The sequence below is a fragment of the Lutra lutra genome, chromosome 7, assembly GCF_902655055.1.
Source record: "Lutra lutra chromosome 7, mLutLut1.2, whole genome shotgun sequence".
Lineage (NCBI taxonomy): Eukaryota > Metazoa > Chordata > Mammalia > Carnivora > Mustelidae > Lutra > Lutra lutra.
In genome coordinates this window covers 100679193-100704961 of record NC_062284.1, presented here as the reverse complement: position 1 = coordinate 100704961, position 25769 = coordinate 100679193, and the positions used below count along the sequence as shown (strand labels likewise).

The window sequence follows — 25769 nt, the reverse complement described above, 5'->3', positions numbered from 1 at the left end:
TAGTTTCATTGTGGATAGAATTTTATGTTGCTGTTTTTTTTTTCTCTCAGCATTTTGATGATGTTTCACTGTCTTCTGAATTCTTTAGTTGTTAATGAAATGTCAACACTCAAACTAATTTTCTTTGTTAGTAATATATTGTCTAGTTTTAAAAAAATTTAATAGATATTATGTTTATTTTAATTCCAGTATTAGTTATAAATGTTATATTAGTTTCAGGTATATAATGCAATATAGTAGTTCAGGAATTCTATATATTACTCATACTCATCATGATAAATGTACTCTTAATCTCCTTCACCTAGTTCACCCATTCCCCCATGCACTTCCCCTCTGGTTACCATTAGTTTGTTCTCTATTGTGAAGTCTGTTTCTTGGTTTGTCTCCCTCTTTTTTCTTTGCTCATTTGTTTTGTTTCTTAAATTCCTCATATGAATGAAATCATGTTTTATTTGTCTTTCTCTAACTTATTTCCTTTAGCATTATACCCTCTAGATCCAACCATGTTGTTATAAATGACAAAATTTTATTTTTTTTAATCTGAATAATATTCTATTGTATATATACACATTTTCTATCTCCATTCATCCATTGATGGACACTTGGGCTGTTTCCATGTCTTGGATATTGTAAATAATGGGGCAATAAACATGGGAGTGCATATATCTTTTTGAATGTGTTTTTGTATTTTTTGGGTAAATACCCAGTGGTGGAGTTACTGGTTATGACAGTTCTATTTTTAATTTTTTTTGAGAAACCTCCACACTGCTTTCTATAGTGACTGCACCAGTTTATATTCCCAACAACAGTGTATGAGAGTTCCTTTTTCTCCACATCTTCACCAACACTTGTTATTTCTTGTGTTATTTTAGCCATTCTACTTGTTTTAAAAATATTTTGTCTTTGTTATTTTGAAGTTTTACTTTGTGTTTATTTTCATTTAGATTGTCTTGGATTTTGGGGCTTTCTTACTCTGAAACTTGGTTTCTTTCATAAATTTGGGCAAACTCTGTCATTATTCTTTTGAAAAATTTCTCTGAAATTCCAGTTGGTATATATTGGACTTGCTTACTCTATTTTCATTCTCCCTTAATCCTTTGTTCATATTTATTTATTTATTTTCTGGGCTATATTCTGAGTGATTTTACTCTCAGCTCCTTAGTAATTTAAGATTTTGAGTGAGGGGCGCCTGAGTGGCTCAGTGGGTTAAGCCTCTGCCTTTGGCTCAGGTCATAATTTCAGGGTCCTGGGATTGAGCCCCACATTGGGTTCTCTGCTCGGTGGGGAGCCTGCTTCCTCCTCTCTCTCCGCCTGCCTCTCTTCCTGCTTGTGATCTCTGTCAAATAAATAAATAAATAAATAAATAAATAAAATCTAAAAAAAAAAAAGATTTTGAGTGAGAGAGAGAAAGGTGGGACTATGAGTTGGGGGAGGAGCAGAAGGGGAGGGAAAGGGAAAGGGAGAGAATCCCAAGCTGACTGCACTGAGCATGGAGCCCATGGCACTGAGATCCCAACCTGAGCCAAAATGAAGAGTCAGATGCTCAACCTGGGCCCTGCCATTTCTTCTTGTTTAATTTGTTTAACCATTCATTTCAATTTTTAATTTTAATTACATTTTTAATTTAAAATTATTTATTTCCAAATGTGCCTAGTTTACTTTTTAAAATCATATATCAATACTGTTCACTTTCTTAATTCACATAAATGAATATTTTATATTATGTATTTGATAATTCTAATATCTTTAATTTTTGTAGGTAGATTCCATAGTGTACTATTTCATTCTGAGCTCATGTTCTATAAAATCTTATCTGTCAGGATTCTGGGTTTAAATTATACTCCTCAATAAATGATTTGCATTGGCTCCTTCCAAGTTCTTGAGGTTATTATCAAGCCCGGATAGCATTAAACTACATTTTCAGATTGGGGTTTATTTATTTTTTCCTCCAAGGTCACAGAAGTGGTATGAATTCAGGCTTTAAACTGGTGTGAGAATAAACTTTAGTTATGTGTTCTCAGGGGAGACTTTTCTTTCCCAATATGTACCTCCTTCACCCAGAACCAAGGCAGAGATAGGCACAAAGACCATCATTAACCTTTGGGAATCTGCTTATTTTTCCAAGCCCATCCACCGAAGATATACACTTTGAGAATTCTGGGATTAAGTTGGAGGGAAATGAAGTCTCTGATCAAACCTTACCATAAGATATTGCCTCCAATGTCACCTTCCCAGATTCCCAACACATAAAATTTAAAATCCAGCCTTTAAGCCAGCAGGAAGCAGCTAAGAACCAATCCTACCCCCACAACAAACATCTGTGTGGTATCATTCTGCATTCACTTCTTTTGTGTGTGTGTATGGTTTCTTGCTTCTGAGGAACTTCCTCACTTATTAGCTCAATCATTCATTGAAAAGATTAAATACTCTTTGCAGCATTTTAAGATATCTTTCTGAATCTTTGTTTAGCCAGATGGCCCTGGTTTCTTCTATAAACTAGGAGCTGAGAGTCATATGCTGAGAATGAAGGGGCAAGAAATAGTTTGCTGGAGAGAGAAAAGGTTTGAAATGGGGGAAAGTGGGAAAGCAAATGACATAGTAAAGCACTAAATATTAAAGAGTTGATGGTACCCAGGAAAGTTCATAAGGATGGATCACTTGATAAGATTTATAGCCTTTGGGTATATGGTAGCCTTATATCTGATACATATTAGCCCAATAACCTTGGACAAATCACACCCTGTTTGTATCTACCTATATCACAGTGATTGTGAAGACAATTGTTATAAAAATCCAGCATTGAACTAAATCACTATTTCTAGCAAATAGTAATTGAGTCATGATGTGAAACTTATTTGTTTTACAGACTTATTTAACAGAATTTGTTGAAGCCAAATTAGCAAAGACCTACTTACTATGGGCCATTTGCTGTGATGTAAAAATAGTTTTGCCAAGCAAAACTTGAATATATTCAAGTGTCTTCATTAGTAATACTTTACCCGTGGTAATAAAAATTAACTTTTATCCAATTAAATCATGATAATCTAAGAGAATCTTAGCATTCATACCAACAGGCAATCTTTAAGGCAGAAAATATAAAGATCCCAGAAAGTACACAAATAATTTACCACAAAATGTTCATCAAAATCAAGTTAACCCCCAAATTTTAGATGGCTAAATATTTTCTAGTTTTGGCCTTTTCAAGAATATCATTTGATAATATATTCACCATTGATCTAGTTGCTATGAGATAAAAATATAATAAATTAACTTAATCTTAAGGAGTTTCCATGTTAGGTGGTCAAATGCTTTTGTGACAAATCACAGAACATTATAATGAAACCCAAGTACATGTAAATTAAACTACACATTATTTGACATATCACCAATATTTGGAAGAATGTATTCATTGTCAGAACAATGATAGCATCCATGAATATAAGAGTTAAGATTCTGAATTTAATTTTCCTAGCTGGCATTGTGGCATTTTGGCATTGTGATTAAGTCACCATATTTATCCTGATTAAACAACTGGCATTCATGCTACAAAACTGTGAGAAAAAATGTCAATATGGGCCTTGAAAATGAATTCATTGATTTTGGGATATATAACAATGCTCAAAAGGCAGTATACTATTAACTCTTATCTTAAGTCCTTTTACTTGTTCCAGTGGTAGGTAGCATCAGTTTTTTTCAGATTATCTGTTTTAAAGATTGAAGTCTTTTCTGGTCAAAGTACAGGAGTAGAATCTTCCTCTGGTAAAGTACATGTTCTATTGATCATGCCAAAAAAAAGTTCGGTAGGTGTTTTTAGATTAGTGTACAGTGGGATTTTTCCCCCCTCAAGTGTCTGCTTCCAGGAGATTAAGTTGAAAAGTCTAATTATTTCAGAAGGGTTACTTCTCCTTATCTCAATTCCACTCAAGTGTAGTCAACAAAAGAGGGACTTAGGCAGTCTTAACTTTTTGAAAACTTAATGAGTTTTGGAAGAACCACCAAAATGCATTCAAAGGAGTAATAGTTGTTTTTCTAACTTTATTTGTATTCTGCTCCATGGTTCTTTGTAAGTCCTTAAAGTTAGAATGTTTTTAATTATAAAAAATGTATGTAACAAATGCTTTAAAGAGGCCAAGAACAAAATGTAATTGGTATTTAATGACAGATAGTAAAGACAGAGTGATTTGGTAATCTAGAAGTACAACTATTTGAAACAGATATAGGGCCTTTTAGTTAAAAAAAAAAAAAAAAAAGTCAAGTGTTAGTTTTGTTGTCACCAGATAGATCCTTACCATACTTCTGTGATACCAAGAACCACTGAAAGAGTTTCATTGATTCAGAATGATCAATGGAAAGTATACTTCCAGTTACTTGGAATTGATATAAAAATTTAAATTCAAATACTCTTTTAAATACAGATTCCTCTGGATTTTTTCTCATGAATAGGGAAATGATTTCTGGTCAAGATATCTCTCTTTAAACAGTTGAAAATTTGTTAAGTACAGTTATGGGTCTTAAAATTGTTTATGTGATCATGAAAAGACGAGTATAGACAAACTACACTCTTTTTAGGAGACACTGTGAAAGGAAAAAGTTTTAATCTATCTTTTCCAATTATATTTTCTAGGTTTATTGAGTTTTATTGCCTTTTGAAAAATGACATCACACAAAAGATTCATTTAACAGGAAGACTTTTAGACACTTAAAATCTTCCCTTGGAATATCAGTCTATTAAAAGTATGAAAACTCAATCTAGATATCATGCAGTTTATGCTGTAGAAGCATACTTTTAGAATTTTAAGCTTAACTATAAATGCTTTTTCTATTGCAATAGTGTTTAGCCACTTTGTGATTACCTCAAGGTGAGAAGTGTGACTGGGAGAGGGCACAAGGGAATATCCTGGGGCACCAGAAATGCTGTTTATCTTAATCCGGGTGGTAACATGAATGTAAGCATACATAAAATTTCATATCTGTATCCTTCAGATTTACGCCCTATGGCATAACTTATTTCTCCAAAAAATGTAAAAAAAAAAAGAGTGTTTACTTTATGAAATGCCTACTCTTTTACAGGAATCATTAATATAATTTTATAAGTCAAAATGTATACGGGAAAAACAAATTATCTGATGCTTATGGCATAAGGATTACTGGTCACTTTCAGGTAAATTATATCTGAAGCTAGAGTTAAGCTTCAGTAATGAGAGGTCACTGGTATTCTATCAGAAATGGTGTTGGGAAGAATACAGTGTATCAATTTAACTATAAAGGACAGAAATGCTATAACAGCTTTAACAACAACTCAAGATGAGAGCATCATTAAATAAGTGACAGGACTCTGGCATAATTATTTGGCTTATGATTGCCCTTTTTTTTTTTAATTTTTGCTTTTCACTGCTTGGGTTTTGCCTTATTTTTGCTTGGACTTCCAAAGTATAGGGAAGGAAAAGAATTCAAGTTAAATTAGTTTTGTTATTTATTTTCAACTGTTTTTAATGTGGTAAAAAGCTGAAGTTATGACTGTAATTTGAAAATTATGCATTCTACTTTCCATCTATTATAGGAGAAAAGAGTTGGTTTATGAAGGAAATATAAACAACCTGCCTCAAATGTTTTTTTACTTTTGCTCAGAACTATGTTAATTCTCATCACCTCCAAAAGCCTTTGAGAGGATTAGCTGCATAGACCAATATTGTTCTATATTAGTCAGTATTAAGCATATGATGTCACCTTGTTTCCTCCCCTCCTCAAGTCTTTTTTTTTTAAGTGGGGGGAGGGGAGAGGGAGTGTTTTGGGCGATTCTCAAAATTCTGTGGCTTAAATATCACTAGCTGACACACCTGATTGACAACCTTACACTCTCAAACCTGTTTGAAATGGGTCAAATACCCAAGCGCTGCAGAACAATGCAATCTAACCAGCAATTCCCCATAAGAGAGAAAGGGGGTGTGATTAGGTTCCAGCTATTAAGCAAGTTATTGCAAAAACAGTTTAGTGGTTTGTTTCTGCAACAGTCACAGGTTAAGCTAGTATTTTCTATCTTAATTAGCTCCAAGAAAACCCCAGTAGGCTGTAAGAGGCAGGATAAATAGCCAAAGCTCGAAGCAAGTGGGGCAAACATTAAGAGCTTTATGGAGGTCTTTATACTGACCCTCAGCTTTGGTTATTGATCATTAACCCTGCTGGGGAACTATCGAACGGAATTTGTTTGAGGCTTATCGAGCCACAGGAAAGGAGATGCAGGAGGGAATATAAGCTTCTAATAAAAGAAACGCAGCAACAATAGCAGAGGAACAGCTCTGCCTGGTGACGTAATGGCTGGCAGCAGTCCAGCTTCAGCAGAGCTGCTGCTACCTCAGCATCCAACCTCTCTCAACACAGTCCAGCTTCGGCAGAGCTACCGGGGCTGCTACTTCTTGCGATGCCACTTTGTTGGTGCCACCAACACCTTACCTTGGAGGGCCAAAACACCGAACAAAGGGTTGTCCTGTTTTAAGTTGTCGGAACCCACACTCTCACTCACTCAATCCCGCCAGCTTCTCAGGAACCGAGTCAATCCGCCGCTTAAGTTTAGGGTGAGCACACTGGCGCACACTCCAGGCGTGCCTCAGTTTCCCCAAGCTGCTCTCGGGTCCGCCTCGAACTGCCCGGTCCCCCTCCCCCTCCCGCCCCCCCGCCGATCCTCAGCCCGAGTTGATCGCAGCAGCCCCGCTCACCCGCCCGGCCCCGCATGCCGGTCCTCTCGCCTTACCTCCGCCAGGTAGAGGTTGAGGAGACAGAGCGTGGAGAACTGGAGACAGGAGGGGAAGCAGTAGAGCAGCCAGTGGGGGAAGAAGTGCAGGTGAGCGGGCGGCCGGAGCAGGGGCAGGGAGCCGCTGAGAGAGAAGGCGGCGGAGAAGAGGGTGGTCCTGAGCGCTGCCCACAGGAGACAGAGGAAGAGGCAGAGGCTCTGGTAACTCAGCCGCCGCTCCCGGTACAGGAGCAGCCGCCACAGCTGCAGGTAGGCAAAGGCGAAGAGCGCGGCGTAGAGCAGGGCGTGCAGGATGCTCAGCGCCAACTGCACGGAGCCCGGCACCGCGGCGCCTGAGGCGGCAGCGACGGCGCCTCCGCCTCCGCCTCCGGGCGTCGAGGGCTCGCGGCCGGCAGCCGGACCCGGCACGGACACCCTCATGAGGGGGCTGGGGATCAGGAGAGAGAGCGCGGGAAGGAAGGGGCCGGACTCAGAGCCGCCGTCGAGGGGGAGAAAGATTTCCCCCTTACCCCCCACCCACCCCAACCTCCAACCCCAGGAAGCGCCGTGACAGGACCCGGAGCCCCGCGCAGAGCAGTCGCGGCTCCCCGGACCCCGCCTCCTCTCCCCGCCCCCCCCGGGGGGTCTCGGCTCCTCCTGCTGCGGCTCGGCTCGGTGGCTGCAAAAAACAACTCTCGGCTGGAGACAATCAGCTGAGAAACCCGAGCATTTGAGGCGCTCGCTCCGCACCGTGGGCTCGCGCCGATTGGTCCAGGCGGGCACGCCCCCTGCGCACCGCGCTCGGAAGGCCACGGGCCACAGGACCCGTCGCTCGAAGGCTCCAAGATCTGATTGGGCATCCGCTTTCCTCACTTTCTCCCTCCCTTTTACTCCCCACCCACATTGCCGATTGGCCCAGCAACTGCACGGCCCGCTCGCGCCGGCGGGAGGACTCGGTGGTCGCCTGTCACCTGGGGCGGCTCTCGCTCCTCCCCCTGAGCTTTCCATTGGTTGGAGAGGCCGCACGTAGGGAGCACGAGTAGGGGGAGGAGCCGTGGGATTGTTTTTTGCTCAGCAGGCCGACCCCATCGTGCGGAGGTGGCCACAGGCGCTGAGGTTGGGTTTGCTGCACCCTAGTAGGTAGGCGCTGCCGTTCGTCGCTGCCCGCCAGTCGGCGGGGGCCCCACCTTCTGCCTCTTCTTCACGTGGCGGGCACTGTCGGCCGCTGGAACCGTCTTGGTTCCTCTGGGTAGGTCTTGCCGCAGGTTTCGCGCAGGTGAGTGGCAGCGGAGGTCCTTCCTTGAAGGGGCTGTGGTTTCTGCCTGCCGGGATGGGGATTCAGCCTGGCGGCTGTTCCCCAGCAAGGGCAGCTCCACTGAGCTCTGGGGTCTGGCTTAAAAGGGCCTCACCTGCATCCTTCTGAGGGGCATTTTGCTTTCTTCTTTTCCCCCAGCATGAGCAGCGAGAAAAACGTGAGCCCTTTGTGGGGAGAGGGGACGGAATGAGAAGAGTGAACTGAAGCTTTAAGCAAACTTCTTCCTCGGGGGAGGACGAGTGATATTAGGATGAGGTGGATGTCCACAGGAGATGTGAATGGGGGGATGTGGGTCTTTGAAACTTAGAATTTGAAAGGATGCTCTGAGCACAAGTGTAGGGAAGAAGGCAGAAAAAGAACTGTAAGTCTGATGAATGTTTAGGGAGAAAAAAGTAGAGTAGTTTGTGCTTAAATTCCACATATATTCCTTCAGTCCTTAGTCCTGTACTTGGTGGATGGTGGCGCTCTTCTTGAGGCTCAGAGAGGTACAAAACAAATGCTATATTATGTTATTGCTATACATAGCGAGGAGTAGATCTTCCAACGTGTGTTGGACTGACGACATTTGCTGATTTTTTTTTTTAGCGTTTGGCAATAAAATGAGCAAAGTAATGCAGAATGATGAGAAAACAATTTATATTCTCTTTAGAGTGAGTGGCACGTCACAAATTCAGTATCCTTTTGAAAGTCACTGCTACATTTACTGGTGCAGCCAAGACTCAGCCTTCGGTAACTTACCATTCTTTGTCCTAACGCTTTCCGTAAGAAGACTTTGCTACCTTCTTTCCTAGCTAAGTGATCCACAGGGAACTGTAAAGTCTATTTTGTACTACAGAGTCTGGGACAGTGCTTCACCCAGGCACCAGATGCTGATGTGTTTTGGATTCTTTATAGGTATATTGACAAACTGTGATGTTTAGGCTTGGCATAATTATGTGGATCTCTCAGATAAAACATTCAGCCCAGCAGGGTGTACAGTGTAGCCTAGAGCAGGGTACAACTTGTTGAAAGAAATAGGTCTGAGTTAAGCAGTTGTGTGCTTTAGCTTGCAATTTGCTTTTTAAAAGGGAAATTATTATATTTTAAAGATTTTATTTATTTGAGAGAGAGCAAGCATGAGCGCAAGGGAAAGGGAGAAGTAGACTTCCCACTGAGCAGGGACCCTGGGATCGTGACCTGAGCTGAAGGCAGCTGCTTAATGCACTGGGCCCCCCAGGTGCCCCTTAAGCTTGTAAATTAAGCAGGAACTCAGAGTTCTGTGATTTTAGGCACTCATCAAAATCAGGAGAACCTCCTGTTCCCTGACATGCCTATTTTTGTATCTTCCATAATGATGAGGTACATGTTTTGTTCACAAATAGACTTTCACCATGAACTGGTTTTTCTTTTTCTCTGGTATTCTCTATTCAAAGTTATGGTAAACAACATCTGGATAGTACCCATACTAGTTTGAGGTCTTTGCTTGTTAACTTTTTTATTTCAGAGCATGTCCAGATAGTTTTTTTTTCCCCCCTCTTCCTCTTTTGGGGGTGCATGAGGGCTGCAGATAGGGGATTTGCCCCAACTGCCTTGAAGAAGCTCTGAAGTAGAGAGAGGTTGACTCCTTTTATTGCTTCCATTGAATCTTAAATGATAAACGTTTGTTTGTTTTGTTTTGTTTTTAGAGGTCACAAGTAAGCAGAGAGGTAGGCAAAGAGAAAGGGGGAAGCAGGCTCCCTTCTGAGCAGAGAGCCCGATGCAGGGCTCGATCCCAGCACCCCGAGATCATGACCTGAGCCGAAGATAGAGGCTTAACCCACAGAGCCACCCAGGTGCCCCTTAAATGATAAACTTTGATGATATCTAATCAAGAGTTTATTTAAAGCTGGTTCAATGAGCAGGTTTTCTCCAGTAGTAGCATTAAACTATAAGCTAATTTTTGCCAGAATGTTCTTACAGGAAGTTTGTAAGCATTATATGCTCCATTTGTTGCAAAATATGAAATGTGTCTTTTCTCAGAGAATGATGCCCACAGACTTGGTATAATTTGTTTAATGATTATAGTTGTTAATTTCCTCTTTTTCTTGAGAGAGAAAACTTTTAGTTTTATGGTTAATCATTAGGGAAATTTAAGTCTATCAAGGGAAACTAACCAAGGTCGTCTAGAAAAGCTTGCTACTTGATATTCTAAAATTTGAAATGTGTCCAAATGCAGAGTGGTTGAATATTGTTTTCTAGGAGGGTACATTACTCCAGCACAATGGTCTTTCAAACATTTCAAAGCAGAAGAACTATTTGCCAAGTTTTATTATAAACAGGACCCAATCCCAAAATGGGATTGTTCTAACTGTAGAGAGTCACCAGCTGCTCCAGCTGTGGAACACTGGAAGGCAGTGTTCCTGCTACCCCTCACTAGCAGGAAGATGAATGTTTTTCTGTTTTCTGTTGAAATTCTTCCTCCTCATTGCCCTCTGGGGACTCTCAGTATTTTGGTGCTGAGCAAAATTTTGTTGCTTTTTTTTTTTTTTTTTTTTTTTTTTTGTAAGTTGGCTTCACGCCCACTGTGCAGCCCAACGCAGGGCCAAATCCACAACCCTGACATCAAGACCTGAGCTGAGATCAAGAGTTGGTTGCTTAACCGACTGAGCAACCCCAGGGCCCCCAGATTTTGTTGCCTTTTATTTACTGTTTCTATTTGCAAGCTTCAACCCTGTTTGTACTACAGCTTCATTGTTCCAACTCACAGTGTTTGTCACTCTCTTGTATTTGTCCTTAGTTAAATGTCACATGTATTTGCCAAACTTTTTTTTTTTTTTTTTTTTTTTAAGTAGTCTCCATGCCCAGTATGGAGCCCAATGTGGGGCTTAAACTGAGATCAAGAACTGCTTAACCGGGGCGCCTGGGTGGCTCAGTGGGTTGAGCCGCTGCCTTCGGCTCAGGTCATGGTCTCAGGGTCCTGGGATCGAGTCCCACGTCGGGCTCTCTGCTCAGCAGGAAGCCTGCTTCCCTCTCTCTCTCTCTCTGCCTGCCTCTCCGTCTACTTGTGATCTCTCTCTGTCAAATAAATACATAAAATCTTTAAAAAAAAAAAAAAAAAGAACTGCTTAACCTATTGAGCCACCCAGGTGCCCCTACCAACTTTTTTTTTTTTTTTTTTTAAGATTTTATTTATTTATTTGACAGAGAGACAGAGAGAGGGAATACAAGCAGGAAGTGTGGGAGAAGGAGAAGCAGGCTTCTCGCTGAGCAGGGAGCCCGATGCAGGAATCCATCCCAGGACCCTGGGACCACGACCTGAGCCAAAGGCAGCGGCCCAACCCACTGAGCCACCCAGGCGCCCTGCCCCTACCAACTTTTAAATGGTACAGGTAGGTGTACTTGTTTAGAGTTTAGGGATGAGGCAAAAGTTACATCTTGCATACCAACTCTGATTAGTGCTGACAGGAGCATTATACTGATGAACTGAAGGCCCCCTCTAGGCTCAAAGGGTATGAGTCTGCATGTAGTTGGGTGATATATATGTGTAGTATAGGTAAACATTTACCTATGACTTCCTTCTTTTGGTATTGGCACCTGTTGTGGTTATAGTCTGTTGCATTTGAAAGAGTCCTCTTCATTTGTAGAATTATCCTACAGAGAAATTGGGTCAATTTCCTGTGAATTCTTTGATATTTACTGCTTTGAAAACACAGTGTATGTATTTATGTTCAAGTCACTTTCCTCTTAGCTGTTATTAAAACCAATAAGTCTAGGCTGGGTTGTACTGTAATAACAACCCCCCAGACTTAAGAGATTTAACACAACAATGTTTAATTTGTGTTCACTGTGGGTTAGCTGGGAGCTTTGCCCCATGTTGTCCTCTTTCTGAGACTAGGTTTAGCAGAGAAGGCTACATTTTGAGTATTATCATTCATCATAGCAGAAGAAAAATGTGTTGTGGGTCATGAAAATATATTGACTAGGAAAAACTCCCGGAAGTTACATATGTCACTGCACATTTCATTGGCCAAATCAAGTCATGGCTATACCTAATTCAAGGAATTGGGGAAGTATAATCTTAACATGTGTAGAGAACTAGAAGCATTTGAACAGTCCACCCTTTTTGTGAACAGATACTCTCCTTCTTACCTGTAGTTCATCCTTGGCCCTCCCAGTGGACATAACCTCCAAATCCTATCCAGTCACTATATCAAGCTCAAAGTCCAGGATCTCTGACTAATGCCCAGTAGTGCTAATCTCTAACCAGTCTAGACATTATAATTTATCTGTTTCCCACTCCCAGTTGAATACATAGGATAGCTTAGGGACAAATACGAATAAGTGTTCCAATTTGGAGAGGGGAGGAATGGAAGACACATACCAGACTTGAACTCTGAAATCTCACTGGGCAGATATTGCCAGGGCTCTTCTTCCGTTCACTGGGTTCTCCAGGTCCGTGCTTTTCAAACTGTCTGTCATGAATGACCAGGGTTGGTTTTTTTTTTTTTAAATTCTTAATAATTCAAAATCTAAATTTGTATTTTTCTTAACTACAATAAAAATGAATTACAACAAAAATGGAATGAAAACACTTATCAAATGACAAGCCCAATTTTAAAATTTTTAGATTTAACAGACAGAAGATTACTGTGTAAAATGGATTATAACAGCTTTTTGACATCTACACTCAATGTCTGTGTTTGTCTCATTATTATAGACCCAGTAACAAACAGTTGGTATTCTGGCACATGCCCTAGGGCATAGTTCTCCATGGTCCTTGGCTTTACTCTGCAGGCGGTCTTTCCATTTTTATTATCTTTGGCCACATCTGAAGTTTATTTTGGAGAATATGGCCTCTTTCCATAGCTGAGCAGTTTTGTCAGCTTGCTTCCTGATGATAGAAGGGTGGGTGCTAAAGAACTAAGTTTTAAACAGCTAGTCTCTTGGATGGCGGTGGTTCTTTGAGTACCTTTATTTGAATACCTTGTTAAACATAAGCACCTACACTCTTGGTGGGAATGCAAGCTGGTGCAGCCATTCTGGAAAACAGCATGGAGATTCCTCAAAAAGTTGAAAATAGAGCTAACCTACGACCCAGCAATCACACTACTGGGTATTTACCCTAGAGATACAAATGTAGTGATCCGAAGGGGCATGTGCACCCAAATGTTTATAGCAGCAGTGTCCACAAGAGCCAAACTATGGAAAGAACCTAGATGTCCGTCAATAGGTGAATGGATGAAGAGGATATGGTATATATACACAGTGGAATACTATGCAGCCATCAAAAGAAATGAAATCTTGCCATTTGCAATGATGTGGATGGAACTAGAGGGTATTCTGCTGAGTGAAATAAGTCAATCAGAGAAAGACAATTATCATATGATCTCCCTGATGTGAGGAAGTTGAGAGGCAAAGTGGGGGGTTTGGGGGTTAGGGAAGGAAAAACTGAAACAAGGTGGGATCAGGAGGGAGACAAACCACGAGATTCTTAATCTCACAAAACAATCTGAGGGTTGCCGGGGTGAGTGGGGTGGGGAGAAGGTGGTTGGGTTATGGACACTGGGGAAGGTAGGTGCTATGGTGAGTACTGTGAAGTGTGTAAACCTGGCGATTCACAGACCTGTACCCCTGGGGCTAATAATACATTATATGTTAATAAAAAATAAAAAATAAAAAAAAACCAACAGCAACTATAACCCAGTGCTCATCTTCTGTCTATCAGCCTCTTCTGTTAGGGCCATATATAAGTTCATTAGCCACACAAGCCTGGGTACATGCTCATTATAAATTCATTAGGTGTGTGTCACCTCCAAATTATTGTAGTGACTGTTTTGTCAAATGTTTTGTCACTCCTTAATATGGATTGCTAAGCTCCGGTCTCTGATGAAAGTTTCCCTGATTGGGCCCCGAACAGTCCTTGCTCCTTGGCCTCTGAGCCACTGTTTTGGGGTTCTTGTTAAGGTAGCACCTCATTCTAGTTTGTATACCAGTGAAGATAAACTAGATTATGCTGCCATAATAACCCCTCAAAGCTCAGTGGCTTCTGACAATAAGGTTTATTTCCTCCTGTGTCACACACTCTTTGCATCTCAGTGAGGGTTCTCTGTGTTGTGCTCATACTGGGACTCACGCTGAGGAATAGCCACCAGCTGAGCATCTTTCATGACTGTGAGAGAAGAAAATAACTCCTGCCCTACCCCACACTAGCTGTTAAACTTGCCTGAATGAGACATGCCGCTTCTGCTTACATTTCATTGGCCAGAGTAAGTCACCTGGTGGCCACAACCAATTCGCTAGAGGTGGAAAGTGCAGGAAGTTAAGTGTAATCCTACTTTCTACAGGAGAGCGGAACTATTTACCCCATACCAACAAATTACTACACCAAAGTACCAAGATTACATTTCTGCCAAGGTACTCATTTCTTTGTTGATATTTAGTTTGTTTTTTAATTAAAAAAAAGTATTTATTTTTTAAAAGATTTTATTTATTTATTTGACAGGCAGAGATCACAAGTAAGCAGAGAAGCAGGCAGAGAGAGAGGAGGAAGCAGGCTCCCTGCTGAGCAGAGAGCCCGATGTGGGGCTCGATCCCAGGACCCTGGGATCACGACCTGAGCCGAAGGCAGAGGCTTTAACCCACTGAGCCACCCAGGCGCCCCTATTTATTTATTTTTGTGGGGAGTGGGGAGAAGCAGACTTCTCGCTGAGCAGGGAGCTGGGTGTGGGACTCGATCCCAGGACCTCGAGATCATGACCTGAGCCAAAGGAGGATGGATGCTTAACTGACTGAGCCACCCAGGCACTTAATGTTTAGATTTTGAATAATTAAGTATTGTTTTCTGTTTCATTTTCTAATTACTGGAGAAAAAGAGCCACCGAATACCTTCTGTATCTTTGTTTTTACTCTGTTCTCACTAGTATTCTTATTCCCTCCCCCTTTCCCATTCATACTTCCCTTCTCTTTAAAGATATTTTTATATGGAGAACATGTCTCTGGGCAAATGCATTTTTATTTTACATGCATGTGAAATGAACATTCTTCTGTAGCCCCACAGGGATAAGTTGGAGTAATAGGAGTAGGAGCTATGGAAAATGTGATTCCATACAAGTAATAACTTTAATGTTTAATTTTCATTTGTATTATTTTAATGCCAGTGTAATCAACATACAGTGTTGTATTAGTTTCAGGTGTACAATATAGCAGTTCAACAATTCCATGTATTACTCAGTGCTCATAAAGAGAAGTGTACTCTTTTTTTTTTTTTTTTAAAGATTTATTTATTTATTTTAAGAGAGCCTGTGCATCCGAGCTCGGGGAGGGGCAGAGGGAGAGGAAGAATCCTTAAGCATTTTACCTGCTTTGCGTGGAGTCTGTTCCAAGTCTTGATGTCAGGACCCTGGAGATCACAACGTGAAACAAAACCAAGAGTTGGACGCTCAACCAACTGATCCACCCGGGTGCCCCAAGAGAAGTGTACTCTTAATCCCCTTCACCTGTTTTATCCATCCCCCCTCAACCCACTTCTCCTCTGGTAACCCTCTGTTCTCTATAGTTAAGAGTCTGGTTTTTGGTTTGTGTGTCTCTCTTTTTTCTGCATTTGTTTTAATTTCCACATTTGAGTGAAATCATATGGTATTTGTCTTTCTCTTATTTCACTTAGCATCATACCTTCTAGATCCATCCATGTTGTTGCAAATGGCAGGATTTCATTCTTTTTTATGGCTGAATAATATTTTAATGTATATATACTATATCTTCTTTATCCTAGTTATGGACACTTAGGCTGCTTCCATAGTTTGGCTATTGCTAAGTAATGCTGCAATAAACATAAATGTATATGAATCTTTTTGAATTAGTGTTTTTGTATTCTTTGGGTAAATACGCAGTAGTGCAATTTACTGGGTCATAGGGTAGTTATATTTTGGGGGGAACTTCCATACTGTTTTCCACAGTGCCTGTACCAGTTTGCTCCCATCAACAGTACATGAGGGTTCTGTTTTCTCCACATCCTCGCCAAGGCTTGTTGTTTCTTGAACTTTTGATTTTAGCCCTTCTGATAGGCGCCAGGTGCTATCTCATTGTGGTTTTGATTTGCATTTTCCTGATGATGAGTGATGTTGAGCATATTTTCTTGGGTCTGTTGGTCATCTGTATATCATCTTTGGATAAATGTCTGTTTTTGTCTTCTGCCCATTTTTAAATCGGATTACTTTTTTTTTTGATGTTGAGTTGTGTAAGTTCTTTATGTATTTTGGATACTAACACTTCTTTGGATATGTCATAAGCAGATATCTTCTCCCATTGAGTAATTGTTTTTGGTTTTGTTGGTTGTTTCCTTTGCTATGCAGAGCTTTTTATTTTGACGTAGTCTAAATAGGATGACTTTAACTTTTAAAATCAAAATGAAAAGGTACACTGTTTAAAGAGTTAGATGGTTCTATGTAAGACTTCAGAAGTCCCCTTGGTATCGTCCTCCTCCAATTTCTTATTCCTTAGGGGCAGTTATTTAAATTTCTCCCTGTTTCTTATGGCATCAATCTTCCTATTTCTGATAAACTTGGCTTTTGGTGTTGTGAAAGTGAAGATTTAGCTCTTTTATTCCTCCTCCCACCCTGACTTTGTGTTTCCTTATTTTCTGTCTTCTCAGCCTCTGAACTGTGGTTGTCTTAAATTTAGTTAAATCATTGTTCAATGTTTATTTTTCTTAAATATTTATTTATTTATTTATTCACTGTTTGTTTTATTATAATCATGTAAGCTATTTCTGGCTGACCTGTGCAATATTCTCTGCTTTAAGTAATTCCCTAAAGAATCAAATTTATCAAAGATGGAACAAACTGCAAAGGTTTTAGTTACTAATGAGTTCCTATCCTTCAAAGTATGTATGTAAGAATAATCACCAACATCTCTAATTGATCAAATGCATAGTACTTTCACATCTATAATTTCATTCGTCCAATGAACTGGTGTGGGAAAGTATTGTAGCACTGAATGTGCAGTTAGACCTTTTGCTGCTACAAAATTCATTCTATGGGAAAAGAATCCTATGTTAACCCTACTGTCCAACTAGTGTTAAAATAACTGCATTATAACCACAAGCCCAGGAAAAATTATATTTATACTTGAATTGTTCAAGTGTACTTTTATTTAAAAGTTTTATCTTTTCATTAGGTTTTAGTTATTTTGTATAGTAACAAATGTTATATACTTATTCTCTTAGCCTTGGGATGCATACATTTCCCATCCTCCCATAAAGAAAATATTGAATGACCTATTTTAAACCATTGCCATTAATATAAGTGGCTTTAAAATACACTGGTTTAAAATGGCTGTAATATGTAATCAGTGTTAATATAAAGGATACCCCTTAATTATATAATTAAAATTACTTTTTTATATACCCCTTACAGTCCTCACTCACTCTACTTGAATTTTTGAACTCTTGTTCATTATTAAATATCAGTGGCAGATTGTTCATTGGTATAAATTAGCTCTAATGAAAATAATGTTAAGAAGAAATTGATGAGGGTAGGGAAGGAAGGAAGAAAACAAAAATGAAACAAGATGGGATTGAGAGGGAGACAAACCATGAGAGACTCTTAATCTCATACCCTCCCCAATGTCCGTCACCCAGTTACCCCATTTGCCTACCTCCTCCCTTCCAACAACCCTCAGTTTGTTTCCTAAGATTAAGAGTCTTTTATGGTTTGTCTCCCTCTCTGGTTTTGTCTTGTTTCATTTTTTCCCTCTCTTCTCCTATGATTTGCAGCCATCAAAAAAAAAAAGAAAAAAGAAAAAAAAAAAGAAATCTTGTCATATGCAACAACATGGATGGAACTAGAGGGTATTATGCTTAAGTGAAATAAGTCAATCAGAGAAAGACAATTACCATATGATCTCACTGATAGGTGGAATTTAAGAAACAAGATCTAGGGTCATAGGAATACCTGCTTCTTAAGGAGAGAAGTTACATGCTTACTGATAAGATTAAAAGAGCAAAGTAGGGATGCCTGGGTGGCTCAGTTAGTTGATCATCTGCCTTTGGCTCAGGTTATGATCCTAGAGTTCTAGCTCCTTGCTTAGTGGGGAGCCTGCGTTTCCCTCTGGGTGCAACTTCTTTGCTTGTGCATGCAACCCCCAACACCTGACAAATAAATAAGTAAAATCTTAAAAAAAAAAAAAAAAGTGAAGTAAATACCCAGTTTAGTATAATTCTCACTAAATTTTTCATTCTTCTATCATTTTATTCTTTACTGAGAAAGCATACCCCTCTCCTTATGAGCAATTTTTAGCTATATTTTTCTGTCTCTTGTTCGGAGATAGTGATCTTTTGTTTGAAAGATAGGGATTCTGTTTGAAATTTAAAAAAAATTAAAATTCTCATCTATGCTTGTGGGTGTATATTACCTCCTAGAAGTATGATATATTTTCCCAAACTATCTTCTTTTAAATTTAGGTAGTATAGATCATCAGTAGAAAAACTTCCTGAAAGAAGAAATTGTTCAAGAGAAATTTGAAGGTAGCAAAACGGAAGAGGAAGAATTGACAACAGATGCAGAGGATAGTATGGAAGTAAGTACAGCATGAAGGAAGATGAAAGGAGGATATCTAGAACAAATCTGAGTTCAGAAGATAGAGTTAAAATATGGGTTGGAAAAGATGCTTGAATTTCTAAGCTATATAAATAAATCTAAGTAATGTATTAAAAGTATATTTAGAAGGAATGTCCTTTAAATAGTTTTTATAGCTGTCTTCTAGGGAATTTAAAATAAAAAGAATGTGGACATAGTAGATATAGATTTTGGATGTCTCACTACCATTTAATGGTATTAAATAACTGAGTATTGATTGTAAGTCTGTTCTAGGTAGAGAAAGATAAAATGCCCAATTTAAAACAAGGATTAAAAAATATTTGAGAATTAATTTTAGGACCCTTAAAAATGACAATTAGCTTAACATCCTTTAGTAAATATCTATTAAACTCAAAATATTTCATATTGAATTTTCTAGATCTCTTTTGCAAGTATCAAAAATCAATAGTATTATTAAATCAATGTCATTTTATACCATCCCTCTCAAATATTTACTAGAAGGAAATAGGAAAGTACTGGCAAGATCAAATATATAAGTAATGCCTTATATTATTCTTTTTGCAGATTTTACTTCATTCATTTGTTTAACAAATTTATTCAGCAAAACTTTGTTGAACACCTGCTCTTGCTAGATATTACCCTAGGCAACAGAACCGCAGCACTGAAAAAAACAGACAAAAACCTCCTGCCCATGTACAACTACAGCTGATGATGTCTTCCAGTTTCAATTTATTTAGAGTGGGCATCTCTTTTGTCATGATGTGCATTTTTTGTAAGTCAGCAGTAGGCTCTCTATCAGAACTGAGTCCTCAGAAATATTTCAGTACATTACAACCAGGAAAAGCCTCCTTAGCTTATTTTTGTCAAGCTGGTAAGTATTTTTTATATTCTACATGATTTTTGTGATGTTTCTATTGCTGTTTAATCAATATTCTCAGTGGGAATTTATTGTCAGGATTAGTATTATGTGCCATAAAGCTGCTACTAAAATATGCCTGCCTGAGTTTAAATCCCGATTTTGCCACTGTATGATTTTGATCAAGTCACCTAGCCTCTCTGTGTTTTTGTTATCATCCTTAATGAGGAAATAATACTTGCTTTATAAATTTGTTGTCCTTACAATTAAATGAATTTACTCATGTGACTGGTCCATAGTAAATATTAGATAAGAATTAGCGATTAGTAGAATTACATCTGAATTTCATCTAGTCATTTCTGAAAGTATGCTTTTTGGTATTTTTAGTGAACAAATAAAAGTGTTTTAAAACTTTAAATGATGTATTAGTAACACTTTTGTTTAATACCTTGCTTTAGCTGTACCATTAATTACACTGATTAACCAGTTGAACATAACTAAAAATTGTAATGGTCTCATTAAGTCTTTATCCCTTAAAAAAAACTATTCTTGGAATTAGTAAGTGGAATGAATCCACATTTCTGTTCGCTCTCTTCTAATTGTCATTTGAAAATGGTATTTTAAAGTTATTTTGAGGGGCGCCTGGGTGGCTCAGTCAGTTAAGTGTTGGATTCTTGATTTCAGCTCAGGTCATGATCTCAGGGTGGTGAGATTAAGCCCCACAGTGAGCTCTTTGCTGGGTGTGGAGCCTGCTTGAGATTCTCTTCCTCTCCTGCTGCCCCTCCCCTCACTTGCATGCATGCTCTCTCTCTTTCTCTCATTAAAAAAAAGCTTTAAAATTGTTTTGAAAGTTTTGTACATGTATCCATGTGTGTTGTGTATGTGGCATTAAACTTGGAAAAATAATGTCAAATGTTAGCTTTAAATTAAAAAAAAATTTGTTTTTTTTAAGATTATTTATTTATTTATTTGACAGAGAGACCACAAGTAGGCAGAGAGCAGGCAGAGAGAGATGGGGAAGCAGGCTCCCTGCTGAGCAGAGAGCCCAATATGGGGCTCGATCCCAGGAGCCTGGGATCATGACCTGAGCCGAAGGCAGAGGCTTTAACCCACTGAGCCACCCAGGCGCCCCTTGTTTTAGAAATTTTAAAAATTTACTTACAAAGTTAAAATATATCATAAAAACATTAGAAATATGAATGATGAGGCAATAGGAAATAAGGGTATAAAATATATAACTAGGTATGTTTATTATTTGTTGTTTTGTATACTTTTAGGGCAAACTGATCTGTTTCTTCTTCAGTGTGCAGCTTTCAGGTTTAGTTTTTAAAATTCATCTTTTCTAAGGAGCAAGCCATAAAACATTCATTAAACATTTCTTATTTTTAGATTCTCCAAGAAACTCTGTATTTCTTGAAGAATTGAATGAGGCTGTTAAACCTCTCCAGGACTATGGAATTTCAGTTGCAAAGGTAGGAAGACATTTTTTGTTACTAAATTATTAGTGACAGACACTTTACAATTATATGACTTAAGGCTGAGTATCTAAATATACTTATGTTTCACACCTTTTTCCAGACTGGAAAAATTTTTTCCCTACCATTTTATATACGAAAAAACAGCACAGAAAGATAGTTGCAGGTTATTGTGTAAATTAATACATGAAGAAAAAAAGCTGTTCAGAATTCTTTGGCTTAGAATTTATTTTGTAAACTGTTTTATTGAGGCTGTGGTTCAGTTTTCAATCCTATGGTTAGGCTTTGTTGTTTTGTTTTGCCTGACAAATATATAATAATAGATCTCTATATTCAATCATTTATTAAATTTCAGTTTATTAGCTCAGTTTCTGACCACAAACTGAGGTACAAAAATTGAGGTAATTGTTTGCTTTTCTAGTCTTCTGAGTCTTTATAATTACTTATGTTTCAGTTTTCCCTTTATTTTTAGAATAAAGTCAAATCACTCTAGCTTGAAATGACATATTTAATTTTTTTCTCAAAAAAATGTTTAAACTTGTCATTGAGTATATGGAAAATTTCCACATGCGTCAGAGATTAGATAGCTCCATGAGCTTTTCATTTACTTTAATCTTAGAATTTGTATCTCAGAAAATTGAATGATTAAAACCCAGTGATTATTGAATTCTCTCAGATTAGTGTCTACCTAACTTTCTGTGTACATTTATTCTTTGTTAGTTCATTAGCTTCCTACCTCTGAGAGATGGTCACTGTCCCACTTGGTCCCTACAGCTAGAGTTCCCAGGGCAGGAAGCATAGAAAGATTAACTAATCTTGGCTATTAAAGGGAAACTCTTTCCTCTACCCAGAGATCACTTTCAACATCAAAATGTGTGTTTTCCCACACCAATCAGTTCTGTCACTAGCCACCCACTTAGCTCAGATCTTACAGGTTAAGGGCTCAGTCCTATGAGACTGCCCTTCCCCTGCCAGCTTCAGATGCCAATACCAAGGAGTGGATTCTCAGGTTACCTACAACTTCTGCCTGACTTGGCTACAAATTGGGGGCTTTTACAACCCCCTCCTGGGTTTGATAATTTGCTATAATGGCTCGCAGAATTAAGGGAAAACACTTTGTTTACTAGGACTGGTTTATAATAAATGATGGAGCCCTGGAACAGCCCAATGGATGAGCTGCATAGAGCGAGGTCTGGAAGTCTTGAGCACAGGAGCTTCTGTCCTTTTCTGGTTTGGACTGTGCCACACTCCTGGTACTTGGATGTGTTCACCACCCTGGAAGCTCTCCAAGCCCTGTTGTTTAGGGTTTTTATGGGGGTTCCATTATGTGGACATGATTGATTAAATCTTTGGCTCTTGGTGATTAACTCAATCTCCTGAGGATAGGAGGTAGGACAGAAAGTTCAGCGTAATCATGCCTTTGTCTTTTCGGTTAAGAGTCTCCATCTCAAAGCTATATAGGAGCCATCAGGGATCAGTCACCTCATTAGCATGCAGAAAGGTACTCTTAAACACTACAGGAGTTTTCTTAGAAGCTCTTGTATAAGGAACTGGGGTTTAAGACCAAGTATTAGAACAAAAGATACTCCTATCACTCAGGAAATAATAAGGGTTTCAGGAGCCCTGTGTCAGGAACCAGGGGCAAAAACCAATTATCTGTTTCTTACTATATCACTGCTAAATACTTAAAAAAATATTTTTTATGTCGATTCTATATGTAACTTTGTTAACTTTGAACAACTGATTTCACTCTAGAATGATAATGGTGCTCATCTTCAAGGCGCTTTTAATAAAATTCTAAAGTTTAGAAGTGAAATACTAGGCTGGTATGACATTCAAAAGGGATAATCATGCTGTTTATCTAGTAACTAATAACCGTGTATCTAGTAACTAAAATAGAGTATTAAGGTTTATGCCCAGGGTGTTGCCTTTATGAACTAACAAAACTTAAAGCCTTGATTTTACAGTTGAGGATGCTAAGCTGTGTGGAAAGGAGACTGGTGAATAACACAGACCTATATTGAGGACCTAGCTCACTCTCTGGCACACAGTAGATACTGGATAAATGTTTATGACCTTGAAATGAGGTGATGTTGTTTAGTCTTTTAGATAGATATGTGACTAAGATCTGGTCTATTTCCTTGAAGAATTTAGATCCTAAATAGGGGAGAAAAAAATATATTCACAAATCATTTCAGAAATTAGCAGAACACAATCATTGTAATAGTTACAAATAAAATGCCATTTAGGTTTAAAGGAAGGGAAGCTCATACCTGATTGTCAGGGGAGAAGGTCATGTGTGGTAGTAGGAAGGACTTGACAAAAAGTAGCATTTTGAGATTGTCTTTAAAAGTTAAGATTTCAGGAGGAAGGTGCAGATGAAGGAAACACTAAAATATAAATTGGACTAAATGTTCCAGTTAAGACAAAGATTGCCAAGCTGGGTATGATAAGCAAACCCTACTCTGTACTATTTAGAAATTCATCTTAAAATAAAGGCTTCAGACATCTTCAAGGTAAATGAAGGAAAAAGATGTATCATGTAAGTGATGATCAGAAGAAAGCTGGTGTAGCTATCTTACTATATCAAAGCAGGTTTTAAAACAAAAAAACCTTTGGATCATCTTTGACTCTTCATTTTGTTGTAAACAATCCATCAATAAACCTTTAGGTTCTATTATTAAAACTTCTCAAATCTTCTCACATCCTACACTTGCACCACACCCTGCCCGTCTAAATCTTTTTCACTTCTCATCTGGGAAATTATAGTAGCCTTCTAATAATTGGTCTTTCTCCTTTAACTCTTGTCCCACTAGAGTTTTCTCCACACATAATTCATATGTGTCAGGTCACTTTGCTACCCCTTCCCATTACATTAGGATAAAATAGAAACCTTTCCCTCTTACTGACACTGGCTTCCTCTCTAATTTCATTTTTTGTCTCTTACCTAGCTCAGTTTGTTCCTGAAACCTACAGGTCCTTTTTTTGTTACTTGGACAAGCTAGAAGTGTTTTTCCATAAGGCCTTTGCAAATATTTTCCCTGCTGCTTAGAACTTCTCTCTTCCATATATTTATATAATCATATGCATCGTTCCTTTCCTTCTGTTCTTTGTGCAAAGGTCACTCCCTCCTGCAAGCCTTCCTTGGTTACCTATCTAAAATGTCCTGTCATAAACTGTCCCCTTAGTATTTTTTTCTATATGGGACTTAACACTGCATATTAATTAGTTTTTAAAATTGTATCTACTTTTAGAATGTAAGTTCTAAAGATAAAGATTTTTATTTGGAACTTAACTGTACCCCCGGTGACTAGAAGACTGACATATGGTAGGTGTTCATATATATGTTGAATGGGATGAATGGAAAAAAAAAATCTATTGTCATAATGTCAATCATCCCCTATACTCTGACTTGTAAAATTCTTGCTAACATTCAGTTTTTTGGGGGGAGGGGTGTAGCTGTATTTTGACTTTTAATTCTAATTCTCTATTCCTAATACTTCTTTCTGAGTATCAGTTCTCCTTTTCTTGCTTTTGAAAATAAACATGGCTTCCCCAGTTGTCATTCTCCTTCCTTTCAGACTCCATTAAAATTAAATTGAGCAACACACACACACAGACACACAAAACCCCGAACCCATTAAAAAAAAAAAAAACTTACAAAGTCTAAAATGAAATAACTTTTGCTTCCAGCCTTAGTTTAAGTTTTGTTGGCAGCTACTCCTTGCCCCATCTCAAAACCTCTTCATTCTCTTTATCTCTTTCCTTCCTCCTCTATCCCATGCTACAAACACATGCCCAGGCTTCTTCCTAGATCTCCTTGCTGTATTGGTGAAAGATCCCTTGAACCTCTTCTGTCCTTCTCTGCTTTACTTCAGGTGCCAGTCATCTTTGCCCTGCACTGATGTGATACTCATTTAACCTGCCTCCTTATCTTTGCACTTGCTTGCCTTCCATTGTATCTTCATGTTGCTGCCAGGATTATCCTTATATTTTTCACACAGAGTCTAGATTATAAACCATCAAGGGCTGTTATGGCTGCTTTAATGTCATCAGTGATTAAGGTTCATTGTTTCTGTGGCACCATCCTCAGCAAGGGTTTCTCCTTTCAAGATGTTTTATGGTCCATGATTACTGTTGGTGCCCTTGCTGCCTTGTCTGTTTTTTTGTCAGAAAGAAGTGGAAAAAGAGTGTAAGTCAGCTCCCTTTGAGGAACCATCTGGAATCCAATGCCAGTGACTTCGAACACTGTTCAGCCATCTGTACCTGTTGGGGAGTCTGGAAAAGTCTTTCATTGGGGCACTTGGGTTTAGGGAAGTTCTGTTAGTAAAACAAAAGGGAAGGATGGATTTTGGGTAAGAAACCAACAGTATCTGTATTCTAGCTGTTGAGATGCTTTCATGCTCCCAACTTACCACTTACTTCTGCTTCTTGGCTTTTACTCATGATTTTTTGTCCTGCCTTAATTGTTTCTTTCCTTTTCTACCTGGTTACCTCTAACTTGTTCTATAAGGTTGAGTTAAATGTAAATGCTTAAGTACAATTAAATAGAACTATTAGATGTAGAAATAATTCCTTAGGGTTACCTCAAGCACTTGAATAAATGAGCAATTATAGGATACAAATCAGAAAGAAAAGTAAAATAAAAAATCTGACCTGGAGACAGACTGTACTGCTTAATTTTCCTTCTTGTTTCCCTAACCAAGAAACTTGACCTTTTGATATATACTCTAAACTTTAAATATAATCTTTTAAAGGTTAATTGTATCAAAGAAGAAACATCAAGATACTGTGGAAAAGAGAAGGATTTGATGAAAGCATATTTATTCAGGTAAAGTATTTT

General features: G+C 38.7%; 2 protein-coding genes across 7 annotated transcripts in view; one reads left to right on the top strand and one right to left on the bottom strand.

Annotated features, from left to right (window-relative positions):
* The window catches only part of GPR137C (G protein-coupled receptor 137C), a 66934-nt gene extending 59500 nt beyond the window's left edge, over positions 1-7434 (bottom strand). The window contains exon 1 of the mRNA XM_047735988.1: positions 6749-7434. Within this exon, the coding sequence (XP_047591944.1) occupies positions 6749-7168 (420 nt within the window). The 5' untranslated portion in view covers positions 7169-7434. The remainder of the gene's footprint in view (positions 1-6748) is intronic.
* A 329-nt stretch (positions 7435-7763) lies between these two features.
* The window catches only part of TXNDC16 (thioredoxin domain containing 16), a 109417-nt gene continuing 91411 nt past the window's right edge, over positions 7764-25769 (top strand). The window contains exons 1-6 of one of the 6 annotated variants that reach the window (XM_047738156.1): positions 7766-8003; positions 15275-15460; positions 18460-18575; positions 19228-19466; positions 20841-20923; positions 25684-25757. In XM_047738156.1, the coding sequence (XP_047594112.1) occupies positions 18556-18575; positions 19228-19466; positions 20841-20923; positions 25684-25757 (416 nt within the window). In that variant the 5' untranslated portion in view covers positions 7766-8003; positions 15275-15460; positions 18460-18555. Of the gene's footprint in view, positions 8004-9801; positions 9854-15274; positions 15461-18459; positions 18576-19159; positions 19467-20840; positions 20924-25683; positions 25758-25769 lie in introns of those variants that run through there. The other 5 variants (XM_047738158.1, XM_047738155.1, XM_047738157.1 and 2 more) reach the window with 5 other exon arrangements.